The following is a 19755-nucleotide window of genomic DNA, read 5'->3' on the forward strand; positions in this document are numbered from 1 at the left end:
TTGGAAGTCAAATCTAGCCTCGGAACATAGACTTCCCAGCAATGTCCATTAGGCTCCAGTAATCTGCCTGTCTGGAACTCAGATCGAGTGGGTCTGGATGCAGTGTAAGGAGGGCAAGGAATTCCCTTCTCTCTCAGCCCTTTGCTGAGACAGCCTAGTCACATGACTCTTAAATATTCTGTAACGAGGTTCTGTTCTAGCCCTAAAGTCTTCCTGCTGTGGGTGAAAGCTATTTCTTATTCTGCCTGGCAGAGGAAAACTATTGTTTATTTTATTTTATTTTATTTTAATTTTGTTAACGTTTATTTATTTTTGAGACAGAGAGAGACAGAGCATGAACAGGGGAGGGGCAGAGAGAGAGGGAGACACAGAATCTGAAACGGGCTCCAGGCTCTGAGCTGTCAGCACAGAGCCCGACGCGGGGCTCGAACTCATGGACCGTGAGATCATGACCTGAGCTGAAGTCGGAAGCTTAACCGACTGAGCCACCCAGGCACCCCGGAAAACTATTGTTTATAACAACCTCCATTTAATTAAAGATGAGCCAACAACCTTGAGCCAACAACCATCTTTTTGGGGACTTGAAGCAAAGCCCATTGCTTTACCCTTTCATCTATTGGTTTGTTTTTATAGTTTTCCAAATTCTTCCTATACTGTGGGTCCCCAAACTAGCTATAATAGAATGTGATACATTCTTATTAAATAATTAGATGAACAAATAAAGGAAGGATTATCCCTTTTTTTCCCCTCCTCCTTGTCTAGGTTATGAGTTCCTGTGGTCAAAAAAAAATAATAATCTGTAAGCACAAAAAAGACCTCAAGCAGTTACTCACAGAAAATCTGTCATGCAGAATGTTAGCTTTTGAGAAATGCAGATACATTGCGTCAGTCTTAACACATAATTACCAGCTGTGCTGACCCGGCATCTCCTGGCCTTCTTCCGTTCCCCAGATGCCATGTTCAGTTTCTATCTTCTGATTGCCTTGTCTTTTCCCTCAATCTTGTTTTCATCACCTTTCATCATAAAGCACTTTCTTTTTGCTTTTAAATAATGGAAATTGTTGTCATGGGAAAACCTCAGTTCTGCTCTTAGCTGTAGCAGGGGCTCATGGACAGGGAGGAAGGGATCTTTAGGGACAGGAATAGATCCCAGGCACATGATAGTAACTATGTAAATAAGCAAGGGCCTGAATGAGATCAAGCTGGCTCTATATTTAATGATTTACCAAAATATAACTGGATCCTGTCACTCTCTTGCTCAAATACACACACACACACACACACACACACACGCACGCATCGTTTAACACGGATCTTGGCATGGGTAAGTATTAAATACATGGTAGCAGGGGCGCCTGGGTGGCGCAGTCGGTTAAGCGTCGGACTTCAGCCAGGTCACGATCTCGCGGTCCGTGGGTTCGAGCCCCGCGTCGGGCACTGGGCTGATGGCTCAGAGCCTGGAGCCTGTTTCCGATTCTGTGTCTCCCTCTCTCTCTGCCCCTCCCCCGTTCATGCTCTGTCTCTCACTGTCCCAAAAATAAATAAACGTTGAATAAATAAATAAATACATGGTAGCAATCAAATATGAGAAGAAGGAAAGGGAGGTGAGGGGGAAGGAGAACACTTTCCAGGCAGCCAGCGCATGCTTTCAAGGATAATGGAAGAATTTGTTAATGCACACGTCTGTGAGGGAGAAAATGCTTGATGAGGGGTATTTTCAGGGGCTCTAAGGTACGAGACTCGAGGCGTGCGCTATCGAAATCCTAAGTCCTCAGGATCAGGAAAGCTGGTAGTTAATATCATCAGACAGTCCATCAAGCATCAGTTCTGCCCACCAAGAGCTGCCCGGCTGGATCTGTCGCCTGGTCGTAGAGTCACAGGGTCGGAAGGGGCTCTCGAAACCACTGCACCCGGTATTCCACCCAGAAGCAGTAACAGTACCACCTCATAAGATTGTCATGAGAATCAATGGGTTAATGCAAAACACTTGGAATAGTGTCTGATACATAATAAGGCCTTTGTGAGTGTCAGTTAAATACCATTTGTCGAGTGCTCTCTAAGTGTGGGCGCCAACCAAGATACTGCGCATACTTCTCAACATGTAACCCTCTGCTGGACCCTTACCCTATTTTATACGTGGGGGAGCTCAGCAAGATGAAGTGACTTGCCCAATGCATACCCTTAGTATGTGGAGTCGCTGGGATTCAAACTCGGTTTGATTTCAAAATCCGTGGTGCTCTTACTGCCAACTGTGACCTTCCAGAGCCCACGACAAGGAGCGTCCCCAGGCCTGCACACTTTCACAGACAGAGAATTCATCCTTGTAAGAGTGGCCCATCTTAGGGGCGCCTGGGTGGCTCAGTCGATTGAGCATCTGACTCTAGATTTCGGCTCAGGTCGTGATCCCAGGGTCATGGGATGGAGTCTGCGTTGGGCTCCGTGCTCAGCACAGAGCCTACTTAAGATTCTCTCTCTCTCTCTCTCTCTCTCTCTCTCTCTCTCTCTCTCTCTCAAAAAACAAACAAAAAAAGAGTGGCCCATTCATAAAAAGTCTTTATACTGAGCTGAGATTTACCTCAGATGGTCTGTTCTCTTTGGGCTACACAGACTGAGCATCCTGCTCTTCCACTCCACAGGCCATCAGATACTTGCAAACGCTATCAAGAGAGTTAACAGACCCGGAGCCTGAAAATCACTCTTCAGATCAGCGTTTGAGATTCTCCCGCGTTGTAACTGTGGGTTGGGTCAGACTGGAAGAGAAGGGTTTGAATGGCGCCACTGTGTACTTTAGTTTTTGCTTTCCACACACTCGGGGGCCCTTCTCCAGATGGTTAGACTGCAGCAGGGACCGGCGATTGTTGCTGTGGTGTGATGGGGGCAGAGCGAGGGGGACCCCCGAGGACATGGCTCCTGCCAGGTTTCACCTGCCAGAGCCATAAGCTTTCACTAAAACGAGCCCTAGGCTCCACAAAGGACGGCCTGCGCTATCCCACTGGTGTCCAGTAGGGGTCGACAGAGAAACCACTGGCAGGAGGTTTTCTCTCTGAGAACGTTCAGAGAGAAAATGAACCCGCGCTGGCTGCCGGTAAGATCCTGGTTACAAACCAGAGCTCTGGAGACGAACACATTGCATCCTGAACCCAGCTCTGGCACCTAAATAACTACTGACCTCAGGGATCTCTGCTTCCCCGCCTGCCCCCTTCCCCCCTCTTCATAAGGAGGATGGTAATAATGGTTCCTACTCCCTACAGTTGTTTTTAAGGATTTCCTGACATAACCACATCAGGTGTTTAGAAACGTGCGTGGCATTGCCCAAGTGCTCGATTAACATTACTTGTTGTTACTTGAAAGTTTCCTGTAGATGTAATTCACAGAGACACTTGAAGCAAATGTTACAAGCCCCATTTGATAGCTCAAGAAACGGAGGTTTAGAAAATGAAGTGGCTTGGCCAAAGACACTGAACTACGAACTGAGGAGTGCCATCACGGAGAAAGCTAGCAGACCCAAGAAATCAGCCCCACCAGGTCGAGGGCTGAGGTGTGGAGAAGAGGGAAAGGCGGAGGGAGGAGGGAACAGGGAGGAACCTCATCCTGGCAAGCAACCAGGGAGCTCAGTGAACAAGAGGCCAAAGGAAAGCCTGACCGAAAGAAGGCATGTTCACTGGCCTACATGAAACCATAACAAAAGGGTCACCCGGAGGGTGTGCTGGGCAGATGACCAGTGACTTGTTCCAGGAAGAAAGCCCCCCAAAGCCTCCACTCTCTTAACTCCCTCATCGGGCGGGGGAAGTAGTCCTCGGCAATCCAGTCTGCATGCCCCAAATACCCCCACCCCAGCTGTAGGGCGGGCTGTCCGAGAGTCCTCTGGTAAAGTACTGACGGGGATCTGAACACGCCATCCCCAAATAACGCCACATTAGCATAAGGAGTATTTTGAACCGAATGTTCTCCCCCTATCTACAGAAAAGCAGATCAACATTTCCCTTTGTGAAGGCATTCTCCCTCCTGTCTCCCATACCAGGAGAACAATCCTGACTGGAGGCAGAAAGTCAGCACCAAGATGAATCTACACAAACCTTACGAAACTAATCCTCATCAGGGCGCCTGGGTGGCTCAGTCACTTGAGCATACGACGTCGGCTCCCGTCATGATCTCACGATTCGTGGGTTCAGGCCCCACTTCGGGCTTTGCACTGACAGCACAGAGCCTGCTTCGGTTCCTCTGTCTCCTTCTGTCTCTGCCCCTCCCCCACTCATGATGGCTCACTCTCTCTCAAAAATAAATAAACATTAAAAAATTTTTTTACTAAAAAGAGCAAATAAATAAAAATAATCCTTATCTTCCATTGTATTTAACCTTAGATTTACTTTCCCTCAATTTATTGCCCCCAATAGTCCTTTTCCTTTGTCTTTTTTCTTCTTTTCAAATATATTATCTTTGGGGTGCCTGGGTGTCTCAGTCGGTTGAGCGTCCAACTTCGGCTCAGGCTATGATCTCACAGTTCGTGGGTTTGAGCCCCATGTCGGTCTCTGTGCTGACAGCTCAGAGCCTGGAGCCTGCTTCGATTCTGTGTCTCCCTCTCTCTCTGCCCCTTGCCTGCTCACACTCTGTCTGTCTGTCTCTCTCAAAAATAAACATAATAAAAAAATTTTTTTAATATATTATCCTTGTTAAAGTGGCATATAAGCCCCCAGGTCTTTAATGCCTCTCTGGGTCTTTATTTCTTTTCTATGATGATCTAAGCACACATAAAAATTAAAATAAAATGTGGGGGCTCTAGAGTGGCTCAGTCAGTTAAGCGTCTGACTCTTGATTTCGGCTCAGGTCATGATCTCACAGTTCATGGGTTTGAGCCCCACATCGGGCTCTGTGTTGATAAAGCAGAGCCTGCTTCAGATTCTCTGTCTCCCTCTGTCTCTGCCCCTCCCCTGCTTGAGCTGTCTCTCTCAAAATAAATAAACTTAAAAAAATTTTTAATAAATAAATAAATAATGAAAACATAAAATGTATTTGCATTATCTCCTGTAATTTCTCTTTGGTCTATTTAATCTGCAGGCCCCCGTAATATTACTTAAGAAAGTAGAAGAATACATTTTTCCCCTCTCCTAAAATTGGAGGTAATTTATTCTGCAAACTGAGAAAATTTAAAAGCAGATACCTTGTGGAAGGCAACACATTGACTTCAAAATTAAACTTTTGAACAGTAAATATACATAACTACTTTATTGGTGAAATGCCAGCACATAGCCTGGCACTTAAAAGAATATATATATTCATTTGTAAATTGACAAGTAAATAACTAATCCCAAAATATTGTCTGAAAACAGGTTCTCTGGTGTGAAAGAGAGTAAGTGCTCAATAGATGTGGAAATTAAATGCTCTTGTTATGGGAAGGGCCCCTCATGAAGGCAGAGAAGATCAGATAAAACCAGCTTCACAGTTTTGTTGAACCAGTTCAGTAGGACTGCTCTTGGCTGTTTGTGTTAAGACTTGACTTCTGTGCTTTCCAACTGTGTAGGAAGAGAAAAGAGAATGATGAGAAGGAATGGTATACTTGATTGTTGTTATATAAAAGTAATGAAGATGTGTGTGTGTCCAAAGATTTGGGGAACTAATTAGCAAGGGATAGTTCTAACAGATCACATAGACAGAGTAGCCTTGCATATTGTAGGGCTCAATAAATGTCTGGCAAGTTAGCTGAACAGAATTGAACATGTACATGGAACTGAATTTTTTTTTTAAGTTTATTCACCTAGTTGTGAGAGAGAGACAGCACGAGTAGGGGAGGGACAGAGAGAAAGGGAGACAGAGAATCCCAAGCAGGCTCTGCAACTGTCACCAGAGAGCCTGATGATGCGGGGCTCAAATTCTTGAACCCTGAGTTCACGACCTGAGCCGAAACCAACAGTGGGACACTCAACTGACTGAGCCACCCAGGCGCCCCTATACATGGAACTGAATTTAAAAGAGAGTTCAGGCTGGTCTTGTCCACTTCTTGGGTTAGCGCATTATTTTGGTCAGTTGAAGAGTTTGTTTTTTCCTGAGCTCAGAAGTAATTGATAAGCACTCGCATTGTCATGACCCGAGCCTCACCCTCCTCTTCTAATCCATTTCCTTTCTTTTCTTTCTTCTTTGTTTCCTCCCTGTTCCTTTTCCCTCTTATTCTTTTGAATCGATAATATTGCCTCCGTGATTTTTCTGTTTGCACACGCAACATCTGTATTAACCGCAAGAAGCATTCATTCACTCACAATTGACTGTTTCTCAGAAGAACTGCCTTGGGTTGTGGTTCCGTTCTCACGGACACTCTGAAGTTCCTCATTTCCTTTTCATCAGAGACACATTTCCCCACATTTCATTTGGGTCTTGAGAGTTGCTAGACTTGTAGGAATGATTTAAAATCAATTAGAAATCAGGCCATCTAACACGGCGGTATTTCCCTGATGTCTTCATCTCGTAACACCTCAGCCGCATCAAATTTTGTTGGATGGATAAAAATAATGAACACGTAAATGATTGATGAAAAGAATGAAATAAAAAAAAAGAAGAAAACAGTGGGTTTTTTTCTGGCTCTTCCTCAAATACAATTGTCCTTATTAATAAAACTGAAAGGCAGTGGAAACTCTACTCCAAAACATTTTGATATTTTAGATATTTTCTCCACCTTAACATAAGTCCATTGGACACAAATTAATCTTTGTTTGACTAGTCAGAGTCCCATTTCTCTGTGCTACAACGTAGAAATATACATGGGGATTTTTTTTTTAATTTTTTTTTAACGTTTATTTATTTTTGAGACAGAGAGAGACAGAGCATGAACGGGGGAGGGTCAGAGAGAGAGGGAAGACACAGAATCCGAAGCCCGAAGCAGGCTCCGAGCAGTCAGCACAGAGCCCGACGCGGGGCTTAAACCCACGAACTGTGAGATCATGGCCTGAGCCGAAGTCGGACGCCTAACCGACTGAGCCACCCAGGCGCCCCTTTTGGAGCCCTTTATCGTCCGCATGCAGGCATTGAGTCTAGGTGTCGGCTAGACGTAGTAGATTCTATCTCCTCCTTCTGTTAGCAATTACAGCCGCCACGACCCGCTCCCTAATGGAACAGGTTGCTTCTAATCTCCAGCTGGCTAAGAAACCAGTCATTCAAGCAAGTTAAAATTGTGTCCAATGGAAGAGTAAATCGATTCCGAGTGAAGAGTCATGAAACTCTATCGTAAAAAAAATACACGAGCTTAAGTTTGTTGATTTGAGGCCATCTGTTTTAGTCGCGCAGTATTTGATTTTGCTTCCGAGTTGCTGTTGTTGTTGTTGTTGCTGTTGTGGTGGTGGGGGTGGCGAAGTTTTTGCCTTGATTCTGGGTCACCTACTTTGTTTCAGTTGGGCGAGGCTACCTAAGTGGTCCCTGACTCCTTTTCTATCCTAAGGGCTAGGCCCAGCTTCTCTTTCAAGGAGGCCCATTTGCTTAGTACAAGAATTAGATGATTAGAACATCAGACTACAAGAATTCCTGGACTGGGACTTAGAACTCCTGGCTTCAAATATGAAATCCCCCAATTCTAGCACCCAGAACATAGCATATATTCAAAAAATGTTAAAATTTAAAATAATAATAATAAAAAAAAAAATGTAATGCTCAAATTCACTTCCCTTGAAAGCCTTCTCGGAACTTATATGACACTGTGGCCTAAGACTTACCATTTCTTTTCCTCCCTCCTGGGTTAAAAATAAAATGGCTTCAAACACACATACACATATGCAGGTATACAAATCGATCCTACCTAATTGAGGTCCCACCAAATTTGAATTCACGAAACGGGGACATGACTGAAATTTATTTCTGGGAAGTTACTTACTAGGGTAAACAAAGTCACAAGAAGAATGTTGGAGATTGGAAAGTAAACAATGTGCTGAAAGACCACACTTTAGAAGCATCCACTCACTGCACACGTAATTGCTAAGCTAATTGCGGATCATGGTCTGCTCTCGTCCCACAACTGGCCCTCCCAAAGCGTTCACTTGGCAACATCTGCACCTGGTCTGAGCTACTATCTGTATTAGGAGTATCAAAAGTGCGTTTCTTTGGAAACATTCCCTAAATCAGACGTTTCTTCTCCCTAGTCTCAATAAACAAGGTTTGACAGAGCAGCCTAGAGAAAGGAATTGAACCAGAGCAATGCCGAGTCTACATTTATTCTTTTTTTTTCCCCTTTCATTTTACAAAAGGAGAGGGATTCTAATCTTTTGATTTGCCCGATGTACTTTGACAGCATGGACTCCTCGCTGCTCTTACAAAGATGCTAAGTCCCAGGATGGTCCTCCATTCAAACCATTAGCCCTTTCCCCCTGCTCCTTCTAAGCCTGGCATCCTCCACAGATAATTATCCTTCTAGATAAAGCAGGCTATATTTTAAGAATTTCTTACGTAGTTCAATCGACATAATGGGTATACTGCCGGGGAGATGCATTTTAAAGTATTATTACCAGGAGAGAATTTCCCAAATCCCTAAGTTATAAGGATAGAGACAGCAATTTAGAAAGAGTAGAGCAGAAAGTCTTTATATGTGCATTTCATAAAATGGATTGTACTTCATGAATTTCAATGTGGCAGGATATTCACTCTGCTGTCCTGCCATTACCAAACAAGATGCTTGTTGTAAAAAAGAAATATGCATGACTGTTCAGGATGTTGTGTTATTAATGACTGTGTTCTGCACTCTGTAAAATACTTCATTGGAATGTTGTCACCTGCACGGAAAGATATGCACAAACTTTCTTACCTAAATTATCTTCCTGAAGACATTCAGAATATGCTAACTCCACAAATCCCCAAATAAAAAGCCAGTTTAACAAGCCCCCGCGTCCTTAAATTTAATGTAGGAATAAAATACCAGAATCCTGACATCTACGGATGATTCTTCCCCAGTGAGTTGCAAGATATTTCTTTTTATTAATTTGCTCCATGCAGTTAGTTTTAATAAGCAGAACTGGGTAAAAACCTTTTTTTTTTTTAAGTTTGCAACTAGGCAATTTGCTTATGAGGCAGTGTTCGTGGTGAAAATGGTATGGTGCTAATCAGTCTGAGGATAATGTGTACGACCTCCACAGAAGGGGCCAGGATTTCCTCTGCCGGGCACAGGAAAGGGGAGTGTGTATTTGCGAAAAGAATATATGGGTCTTTTTTCTAACACTAACCACTCCTTCTGTTGAGCTCTTGATTCCACCTTTTTCCACCCCTTTCAGGAATGTGTTTGTTTTAATATGTCAATCTCTTCTTTTTCCACTGGCTCCTCCTTCTGGGCGTATAATTCTACCCAAGTCTACCTCTGGTTGAAAATGTTTCTCTCGTTCCCGATGCTGGTCAAATTGCTCTATTAGCCTAGAGGCGCACCCCTCACTTTTTTAACCTGCCACTCATTACTGAATGCCCAGAGACCTGCCTTCACCTCTACCTCTCATTAGAAATCACACTATGCAAAAAAACACAAATGGCTCTGTGCTCCCAAATCTAATGGTAACGTCCTAGCCTCTGTGGAGCATCGAAATCGCCGGTGTTTCCCTCACTGAGACTCTATTCCTATCCCGGCGCTGCTCTTGGCACTCTGTGCTCATGGTCCTCTGAACTCCTTCTATCTCTGAGCTATCCTCTGTGCCTTTCCTCTTCGAGCCCCACAACGGTGGGCACACGCCTGGATTAAATCTGTCTCTCAGATTCCACCTAGTCTCGTGGCTCCCAGAAATCCTGCCACTTGTGTGGCCATCCAGACTTTTCTCTGAGCTTTTCCCAAGAGCCTGTGTAGTGCTCCCAGCTGCTCGTCCCTCCAGGACCTCAGACTGATCAGGTCTAAAACTGGATTTGTGCGCTGTCCTCCAGAGCAGGTCTCGTTTCCAACTTCCCTCTCTCTTTCTCTCGAATGTACCTCAGAGACTAGATGAGACATGGTTTGACCTCATCTATTTTGCCCCTTCATCCATCTAGCCACCAATCCCTGCCACTTTGTGCCTTTGTGGGGTGCTTCTCAAGTCCTCTGCTCATCCCCGCTGTCACTGACAGCAGCAGTAAATGCCGTGTTGATTTAGTTAAGCCAGAACTTAATCCATTTCCCTACATGGTTCCAGGTAAGAGGTAATGAAGAGAAGAATATGGTGGTCATAAGAGTGATTTCCAAATAACCAATATATTCACATCTCCAAATGTAGGGAGTGAATTAACTGGCCCCAACTGCTGCTCTCTGATATCCATCACCACATAGACACCTGGCCACAATTTCCATGAACTGTCCAATGACTGAGCGTGACAGGAATACTGAGATAGGCTCATACCGAGGAGATGGGACATTCCTCAGATGGGCAACTTTGGCCTGAGGACTCCCCAGTGGCCTTGAAAAACTCTCTTAGAGTTGCAATGATCCACCCAAACTTCCTTTCTTCTCTCTCCCCTTTACCCAGGATGAGACCTGCACTGTGGTCTGATGGCTCTTTCAGCCTCCCTACTACCCTTGTTGTCTGTCCATTTTCCTTCACAGATGTTCCCCTTAAAAAGTCTCTTGTGAGGCACGTGGACGGCTCAGTCGGTTGAGCGTCCGACATTGGCTCAGGTCACGATCTCGCAGTTGGTGAGTTGGAGCCCCGCGTCGGGCTCTGTACTGACAGCTCAGAGCCTGGAACCTGCTTCGGATTCTGTGTCTCCCTCTCTCTGCCCCTCCCCCACTTGTTCTCTCTCTCTCTCTCTCTCTCTCTCTCTCTCTCAAAAATAAACATTAAAAAAAAATTTTTTTTAAGTATTTTGTATAGCAAGTCCTATTTGGCTCCTGCTTTCCCAAGGACCTAGAGCAACACAAAGAATTTATGCAAGTTTTGGAAGATAGAGTGTATTAGCAGCCATTACTCTCTGAATGTCATCATGGTTAGAAGTGGCCATGATGCGGCAGACAGATGCAGAGGGGCAGGTGCATTCTGGGTTGTCCCTGCTCTCCCTTACTTGACATTTAGCTCTCCTTGCCAACTGCTGGCCCTGATGACTAACAGTAGCCCAACAGTAGCCCATGCCCACTACCAGATGTTTGGCTGCATACTTACAAAAACACGAGATACACAGAAGCGGCAACTTTCCATAGGCTTTTCTACTACCTCTCCTTTGTGGTCCCACCGTGGAAGCTAGACATAGCTACCCTCCAGATTCCCCAAGAAGCTCCAACTTTTCCACTCATACCAGTAACAGGAGGCCTAGTTAGAGACTCTTCTCTGACCTTCTAACTTTCCTTCCAGGGTCTTACTATGTCCATAGCTTCTCTCACAATAGTGTGAGGTGTATTACTACAGTGAACCCTTATTCCACAGTGGGTCTGCCTTCCTGATTGGACCCTAACTGACCCACCAGCCCTACATGCGCCTTTATTATCAACACCCAAACCACCGAAATAATGGCCTACCTCTCTCATCTTGACCAGTTCTGCTAGACTAATCTTTATAACTATACTCAAAGGATGAAAGGTGACTCTCCATTACCTGCACAATAAAATCTAAAGCATGGACGGGATCCTCCACAAGCTAACTCTCCTGGTTTATGTTCCTCATTCTCCCTACATGAATCTTTCTCTGCCAAATTAATCTACACACTTTCCCCTGATATTCCTTGTTCTTACCCATTCTACCTGTTCCTTGACTCCATGTCTCATCTTTCTCTTTCCCTGATCCACTTCTGATCCATTTATTCAAATCTGATATATTCTAGACAAGTCAGTTCAAACCTCACCTCCTCTGCAAAGAATTTTCTATCTCAGCTAGAAGTGATTGCTATTTTTACAGAGCAACTTCCTAAAGCAATTAGGCCTTCTCTTGACATTTCTCTTCTATCATATGTACCAGAATGTGGATTCTGAAAACTCGTTCTCTATTTGACATAAGATGAAATGAAACTATAATATGCATTTCATTTTTAATAGGCCTTGGTAAAAAGGAAACAAGCGTCATATGCTGTTGAAATTTATATGCAAACCAAATAACATATATTACTTATATGAATTTTTATAACTCCTATCTTATGAAATTAATTGGGCTCCCCTTTCTCTTGTTCAGTGCTGAGGATTCAGCTGAACAGCCCCTGAAGTCAGCAGGGCTAGGGCCAAGGATTAGGGTAGCATGGTCAGGGTGATGGGGCCAGGTGTGGGAAGACATCCTGCATGGTCAGAAAACTGCTTACATATGGAAGGATGGAGAGAATAAGTAAATATATTAAGGATGGTGGGAGAGGAAAGACTGGAATAAGCCCATGATGATTAGATGGAATTGGAAATATTGGTGTGGATTCACATATTTATAAGTATAGGTGCAGATGTCTGTGTGTGTGTGTGTGTGTGTGTGTGTGAAACAGAGAGAAAGAGAGATGAATTTTTGAGTGTGGTATGTTTATTAGAAATCAAAACCTGTGGAAGGAAACAGATTGGGCACAAGGGGACATCGAACTGCAAGGCAGACCTAAGTCACTCTGGAGCACACGTGGCCTGTCAGAGTTCCTCACTGCACCAAAATGACCAAGCTTTATACCCTTCCCTTGACCAGTCACTAGAAGTGGGCTGGCTGCCCCCAGAAAGGTGGGACATTAGGCAAGAAAGTTCTCAGCGAGTCTTTCCTTGAAGCGGAACCTGAGTGGTACATTTTCGTGTCCATCACAATGCTTGCATGCACGCGCCCATGTGTGAGTTTGTGCGTGTACATATACAGTAGAACCTGGATTGCAAGTAACTTGTTCGGTGAGTGTTCCAAAGACAAGCAAGCATTTCTGATAAAGTTTAACTTGATAAATGAGTGATGTCTTGTGATACAAGTCGTACGCAACGCCAAACATCACATGATCACAACTGAGCCAATGGTTCTTCTCTCTCTCTTTCTCACTGCAGGATTGTGACTGATCATCAATGCACTGTCACATTTCCACAAAATCCTCAAAAGGAGGCAAAAGCAAGTGTCATTGGATAGGTTCCTTGTTAAAGTTGCACAAAAAGAAAGATTCCATTGAGCCAATAGACAGCAACGATTCCATTAGTGATAGGGAAAGTCGTTCCTACACAATAACCCTCCTCTCTCTTGTCTCCCTCACACCAGCCATGAAGGTTTTCAAAGGTAAGTGCAGGTTACTTTGTTTATTTTTCTTTATATCTTGCATTGTCTTCATTATTTTTTACCATATTGCAGTATTAGAATCATTTTTATGCGAATATTTTTGGGTCGTGGAATGAATCATCTGAGTTTCCATTATTTCATATGGGGAAATTCCCTTTGATATACAAGTGCTTTGGATTACAAGCATGTTTCTGGAACAAATTATGCTTGCAAAGTAAGGTTTTACTGTAGATGTCTTCTACGTGTATCTGAGAAGGCCCAGAAGCAATAAGACCCCAGTAGAATGATCATATTTAGTACCCAGATCTTGGTTACTAAATACCATTCTTTGCTCACCGGGCTCCTCAGAAAATGGCTGATTCCAGAGCTAATGTAGTAAAGGTACAAGATGCACCTGGGCCAGTTTGTACCATAAAGCCAAGATTGATCCAAGAATGATGAGAACCTGTCAACAGAACATAGGCACCATCTTGAAGAGGCCTAATCTGGCCAAATATGCAGTATTTCAGCATAAAAATAAATAATGACAGCCAGAAATTATAAATCACTGAATAAAATAGGGATCCATGAGTCCATACTAACATAAAGAAACTGAGGGAAGGGGAAGGACCTGACTTAAAGTCAAATGACAACTAATAACAATTATAAAGGATTGACGAAATTAAAGAATCACCATTTGGCAATCATAACAGGAACAGTCAAGGCAAGGGTCAGCAATGAATGCTAAAATTATCAAATAAAACTTCATGGAGGAACTAGGTATTTAAGTAGCCTCAAAATATCACCCCACAGTCAACTATACTGCAATTTAAAAAACTATCTCCCTGGGCACTTGGGTGGCTCAGTCAGTTAAGCATCTGACTTTGGCTCAGGTCATGATCTTGCAGTTTGTGGGTTTGAGCTCGGCATCAGGCTCTGTGATGACAGCTCAGAGCCTGGAGCCTGCTTCGGATTCTGTGTCTCCCTCTCTCTCTGCCCCTCCCTTGCTCGTACTCTGTCTCTCTCTCTCTCTCAAAAATAAATAAACATTAAAAATGTTTAGAAAAGGGGCGCCTGGGTGGCGCAGTCGGTTAAGCGTCCGACTTCAGCCAGGTCACGATCTCGCGGTCCGGGAGTTCGAGCCCCGCGTCGGGCTCTGGGCTGATGGCTCGGAGCCTGGAGCCTGTTTCCGATTCTGTGTCTCCCTCTCTCTCTCTGCCCCTCCCCCGTTCATGCTCTGTCTCTCTCTGTCCCAAAAATAAATAAACGTTGAAAAAAAAATGTTTAGAAAAAAATTTTAAAAAGTATCTCCCCATAAAATGCTTATTAAGTAAAGGATAAAATACTATTTATCTTTACAATGGAGAAACCTGGTCAGACACTATCTTACCACGTGATAGAAGAATGGGGTAACTCTTTTATCATCTCTAGTAATGGGGCTAATCAACGTCATGTGCTTCTTGATCTGATGCACAGAGAAGAGCACAGCATTACTTCTGCAGTATTCCTGCCGCAAAGTGCATAAACTAAATGTAAACATGAAGAAGTATCAGACGAACCCCAAAGGAAGGACAGAGTAACTGGCCTGTACTCTGAAAAAAATCCCATCATAGTCACAAAATACCAGGAGAGACAGAGGAAGCCAGTGGTATATTAGAGCCAGCTGGTATTGGCTCAGACCCACTCGAGAAAATCAATTGTGCGCATCTCTTCCTGACTCTACACTTCAGTGATAGTGACATGAAGTTGGTAACTTGAAATTGGCCAGAATGGGAATATTGACACCATAAAAACCAGCAGCCACTACAAATCAGGGCTTCTTTTTTCTCCCAGTGAGCTGGTGTAGCAGCACAGCCCTGGGACGTGCCGGATTAAAGGAGACGAAGGAGACGTGACCGTGAAATACAGCACGTGAACCTAGATTTGATCCCAACTGTAAAGGACATGATTGGGACTCTTGGAGAAATTTGAATGAGCCTTGGGAATTAGATGATAGTACTGTGTCAGAGTTTATTTCCTGATTTTGATGGCTACACCCTGGTTTATAGTATAGCCTTGTCTTTAGGACATATACATTGAAGTATGGAGGAACAATGAAGCATCATGTCTGCTTATCCTCCAAGGTTCATAAAAAGCCTCTAACGTGAACTAAATGGAAAGAGGGAGAATCACAGGGCAAACATGGTAAAATGTTAATACCGTGGCAGGGCATTAGGGATTAAGGAATAGCGTAAAGGCTGTATGAGAGTTTTTGTACTATTCTTGCCACTTTTCTGTAAATTTGAAATTATTTCCAAAAAATTTCTTAAGGACTTCAATTTTAATCAAATGCTGTTCAGTCAGCATTTGGTTCCTCTCCTTTTCGTCTTGGGTTGGCTAGGGGTTCAATCCCTTTCACATTCAGCAAAGTTAGGGAAACACTAAAGGGGAAAACGGAGTTTAGTAAACCTTCACTTGCGATGCTGTGTAACTAAATGCAATCTCGACGGGGCTGTGCCCCTTCCTGGGTCTGCGGAGAAGTGGGAAAGCTTCTGTTTCATTTCTCTCCTCAGAAACTCGCAGATTTGTGGATATGGGAAGACTTTTATTTTACTGCCATTATAAACAACAAGGACAAGGGCCACCTGGGAGGCTCAGCTGAGCCTCCACCCCTCGATTTTGGCTCACAGTTTGTGAGTTCAAGCCCTGCATCAGGGATGCTTGGGAGTTCAAGCCCTGCTTGGGATTCTCTCTCTTCCCCCTCTCTCTGCCCCTACCCTGCTCATGCTCTCTCTTTCTCTCAAAATAAATAAATAAACTTAATTTAAAAAACTAAAAACATAAGCAATAAGGATGAGAAGGTGGGTAAAAGAGGAGCTTTTTAAGGGAAACGCTTTCGTTTGTTTTGTTATGAGCAAAATAGGTATTCAGATATTGGTAGTATCATGTTCTGAACCCTCACCAGTAGGTATTAACTGTTGTTTCTTAAAAGGCTAAGAATTTATTAGTGTAAAACATTAAGCATGGAGCCTCTCGTAAATTCCTTTTAATTCAACGTAAAAATAGTGAACAAAGAGCACATAGAGAGCAGTGGTTTTTATTTCAAAATCACCCCCCCAGGGGCGCCTGGGTGGCTCAGTCGGTTAAGCGGCCGACTTCGGCTCGGGTCATGATCTCGCGGTCCGTGAGTTCGAGCCCCACGTCGGGCTCTGTGCTGACAGCTCAGAGCCTGGAGCCTGTTTCGGATTCTGTGTCTCTCTCTCTCTCTGACCCTCCCCTGTTCATGCTTTGTCTCTCTCTGTCTCAAAGATAAATAAACGTTAAAAAAAAAAAATTAAAAAAAAAATCACCCCCCTTTTTCCTTCCATCCTTTCCCCGTGGCACTGTGTGAGGTGTAGTCCTCTTGGGCAGGTGCAGTGCTCCCTGAGGTAGGGACCACGGCTTCCACTTCCTTTGTCCCCCATAACACGTGCCAGCGCCACCAGCCTTTGCCATGGGTGAGTGGGCTGCTTGATGAGACAACAAAGTGTTCCGCTAATGCTGCAAAAGACAGCGAGTCCTTCTCAAACGATAATCTGAATTGTCACCATAGTTGATCTGAGAGTCAGGATGGAACCAAGAGCCTGACAAAGAGCCTCCATCGCTTGAGTGGGAACAAAGGTCTTCACCCCTTCCATCGTCACAAAGCGATTTATAATGGAAGGCGGGATGCGAGGCACTGGCTGTGAACTCATTTAGCAACATTTTTTCTCTTGGCTGTTCAGATTTGCCAAATGCTCTCAACTTGACATTTTAATGTTTCTCTTTAGGGAAGATTAATAATGCCAATCAGGCATTTCTATGCCTATTTACCTGTTGTCAGTTAAGTTCCATCTCTATCCTAAGTTTTAAAAACAGCAAAGACTCAGAAAGCTCACAGTTGGTTACCTGAGTAACAGTAAGTGCCATTGGGCGAACACCACAGTCACCTACAGGGACAGGGCAGGGCCTGGAGGACTTGGATGCGTGCTCTCTGATTCCAGCCGTGCCTTTTCCCAGCTTGTGGGACCAAATATGGACAACCAAGGGGCCTTGGGCTTGAGCATCCAGGGAAGGATTTCTAGCAAAAACAAATAAACTCCCACTAACATAGTGTGTGGACTAGTCTAAACTCATAAATGCATACATTAAATCAACTTACTTTTTTCCAGTCTATAAAATGCTTTCCTCCGCATTTTGGCAACTCCCTAGTGACATCGTAACAGAGATGCTTTTGCACATAAATGGGCCTTCACTTAAATGTTGCTCAGGGAGCAGGAAGAAGCATTTGGACTTCCCCTAGCCTCTTCCTCCTCCCCACCAAAATATTGTACGGACATTGACCAACAATTAAAACTTTTACTCGCAATATAATTTATGTGCAGTGAAATCAACAATTGAAAATCTTAAATTATTTTAATTGTATTAAATAAATACAACAACAAAAGGGATAATCCAGGCATGTTGGATTTTATCTTCTAAAACACCATTATTTGGTGGTCTCAAAACTTCCCCTATTTCCCTAAAAATTTATACATATTAACCAGTAACTTTTGGTAAATACAGTGTACAGTAAATTATTGTTTTATGTAAACAAAAACGCAGAAACTGGAATATAACCCTTTCAGTACACCCTAGGGATTTAATTTTAAATGTTTAATCAGATGTTTTACACGTATTCTAAATGTGTCTAGCTTTTAAAAAATTCCTATATTAAAATTGTTCCTCTCTGCCACCTTTTCGTAGCTGGTAATGTTTAGTAGCCATTTAAAGCAACTTTTAATTACATACTGCCAATCAAAATCTTGGCACCGTGAGCTGTGTTTTAGTCTCAGGGAAGACACCACTCTTTAATTACCGGTGCATTGTTTCTAACTCCACTTCCAGAGTATATCCTCATCTGGAGTGACAAGATGTAAAAAAAAAATTCTTACATTTCACATTTGGCAATTACAATCTAAACCGCACAGGACACAATGGTAATCAGACTATATTGTTTCAATCCTACACATAGCAGAAGTGGGAGATGGGGCTCCTAATGGAAAGAATTAATCACGGGCTTTTTTGATATTCATGGAAGGGGGAGACAGTGACATCCTTTTGAGGGAGCCCAGCTTCTGGCTGTGAAACCCATTCCCATGTGATTTCTTCCTAACAAGCCGAGGAGCTGCTTTAATCTTTAAACATGAAGCATCGTGCTTACAGTATCAAAGGTAGACAAGTTCTCCCACTGAGGTTCAAAAGCAGATAATAAGAAGAACCTGGTTGCTAATGTCAGGCTGATGTCAGCTCTGAAATCACTTTTCACTTGATTGAGCCATTTTGTCCTCAGAATCGCTCTGTTCTGTTCCACTGAATTTTTTCCAGCCCTTAATAGTGAGCAGTACATCCAATGCTTCCCTGGGGGGCTTTCTGTCAGAAGTTAGAGCCCCTGCGCCATAGACGTGTTATTTCATATCTAAACTCGCGTAGCCCGGGGACAGCCGAGTAGATCCTCTCCACGCAGCCCCAGACTCACTCTTCCGGCTGCCTCCCAGGCGCCGACACCCCCCTAGTCTGCTGAGGAGACTATGTCCACTCCCACCAGGCAGACCCCCCAGATCGCCAGACTTTCCTTTTTGCCTGAAAGGCCCACCAAGATGCTGGATTTCACAAAGACTTTCACGATTCGCTTGTACCATTTGAGGACCCATCCTGGAAAAAGTCTCCTACTAAAAACAAAGGTAAGTGAAACAGAAAACGATGCTCAAAATGAAGTTCCATTGAGACTCTTCAATACAGGAACAAACTAAGGGTTGATGGAAGGAGGTGGGGTGGGGGGGATGGGCTAGTGGGGGATGGGCACGAAGGAGGACACTTCTGATGAACACTGGGTGTTGATGTAAGTGATGAATCACTGGGTTCTACTCCTGAAACCAATATTGCACCGTATGTTAACTAACTAAAATTTAAATAAAACTTTGAAAAAGAAAAAAAAGAATAAAACCTTTAAAACTTTGAGGAAAAAAAATGAAGTTCCAGGCAACGCTGAGATAAAAGAAAGTCAAAGTGAATAGATGCCTCCACAGACCATTAGCATCCAACGTTTTTGCACACACACAACAGCAGACAGAGAGATTGCACAGCCTGCAGTGTGGGCATCATCCAAGTTTGGGGGAGTCCCCAAACTTCTACCGTCAGGCTCAAACTTACCTTAATTTCTTTAGCAATTAAGCAAACAAGTTGTCTGGGACTGTCTTTTGGAGCCCAGTTTTGGACCACAGTTGCATTCCTCAAGTGAGTCAGATCTGGCACAACTGTGAACCCTCCTCTCTGCCCCTCATACCATTTTGCCTCCCTGTTTCTATTAGTTTCTTAGGGCTCTTATACCAAATTACCACAAATAAGTGGCTTACAGCAGCAGAAATTCATTCCCTCCCAGTTTTGGAGGCTAGACGTCTAAAATCAAGGTGTTGGTGGAGCCATGCTCCCTCCAAAGGCTCAGCAAGAATGTGTTCCTTGCTTTTCCAGCTTCTGGTGGCCGCTGGCATTCTTTGACTTGTATCTGTGTCACTGTAAGCCCTGACTCTGTTGGCCACATTCCCTTCTCTTATCTGTGTCAAATTCCCCTCTTATAAGGACCCAAATTGCATTTAGTGCCCCCCAGATAATCCTGGATCTC

At 43.8% G+C, this 19755-nt stretch overlaps 1 protein-coding gene across 1 annotated transcript in view; it reads left to right on the forward strand.

The window, feature by feature from the left end:
- Nucleotides 1-18664: 18664 nt before the first annotated feature.
- The window catches only part of LOC128311644 (uncharacterized), a gene marked incomplete at its 3' end in the record, with an annotated part of 39797 nt that continues 38706 nt past the window's right edge, over nucleotides 18665-19755 (forward strand). Inside the window, 1 exon segment of the mRNA XM_053202539.1 lies at nucleotides 18665-18817. Coding sequence (XP_053058514.1) covers nucleotides 18665-18817 — 153 coding nt within the window.

Source organism: Acinonyx jubatus, chromosome D1 (genome assembly GCF_027475565.1).
Source record: "Acinonyx jubatus isolate Ajub_Pintada_27869175 chromosome D1, VMU_Ajub_asm_v1.0, whole genome shotgun sequence".
Lineage (NCBI taxonomy): Eukaryota > Metazoa > Chordata > Mammalia > Carnivora > Felidae > Acinonyx > Acinonyx jubatus.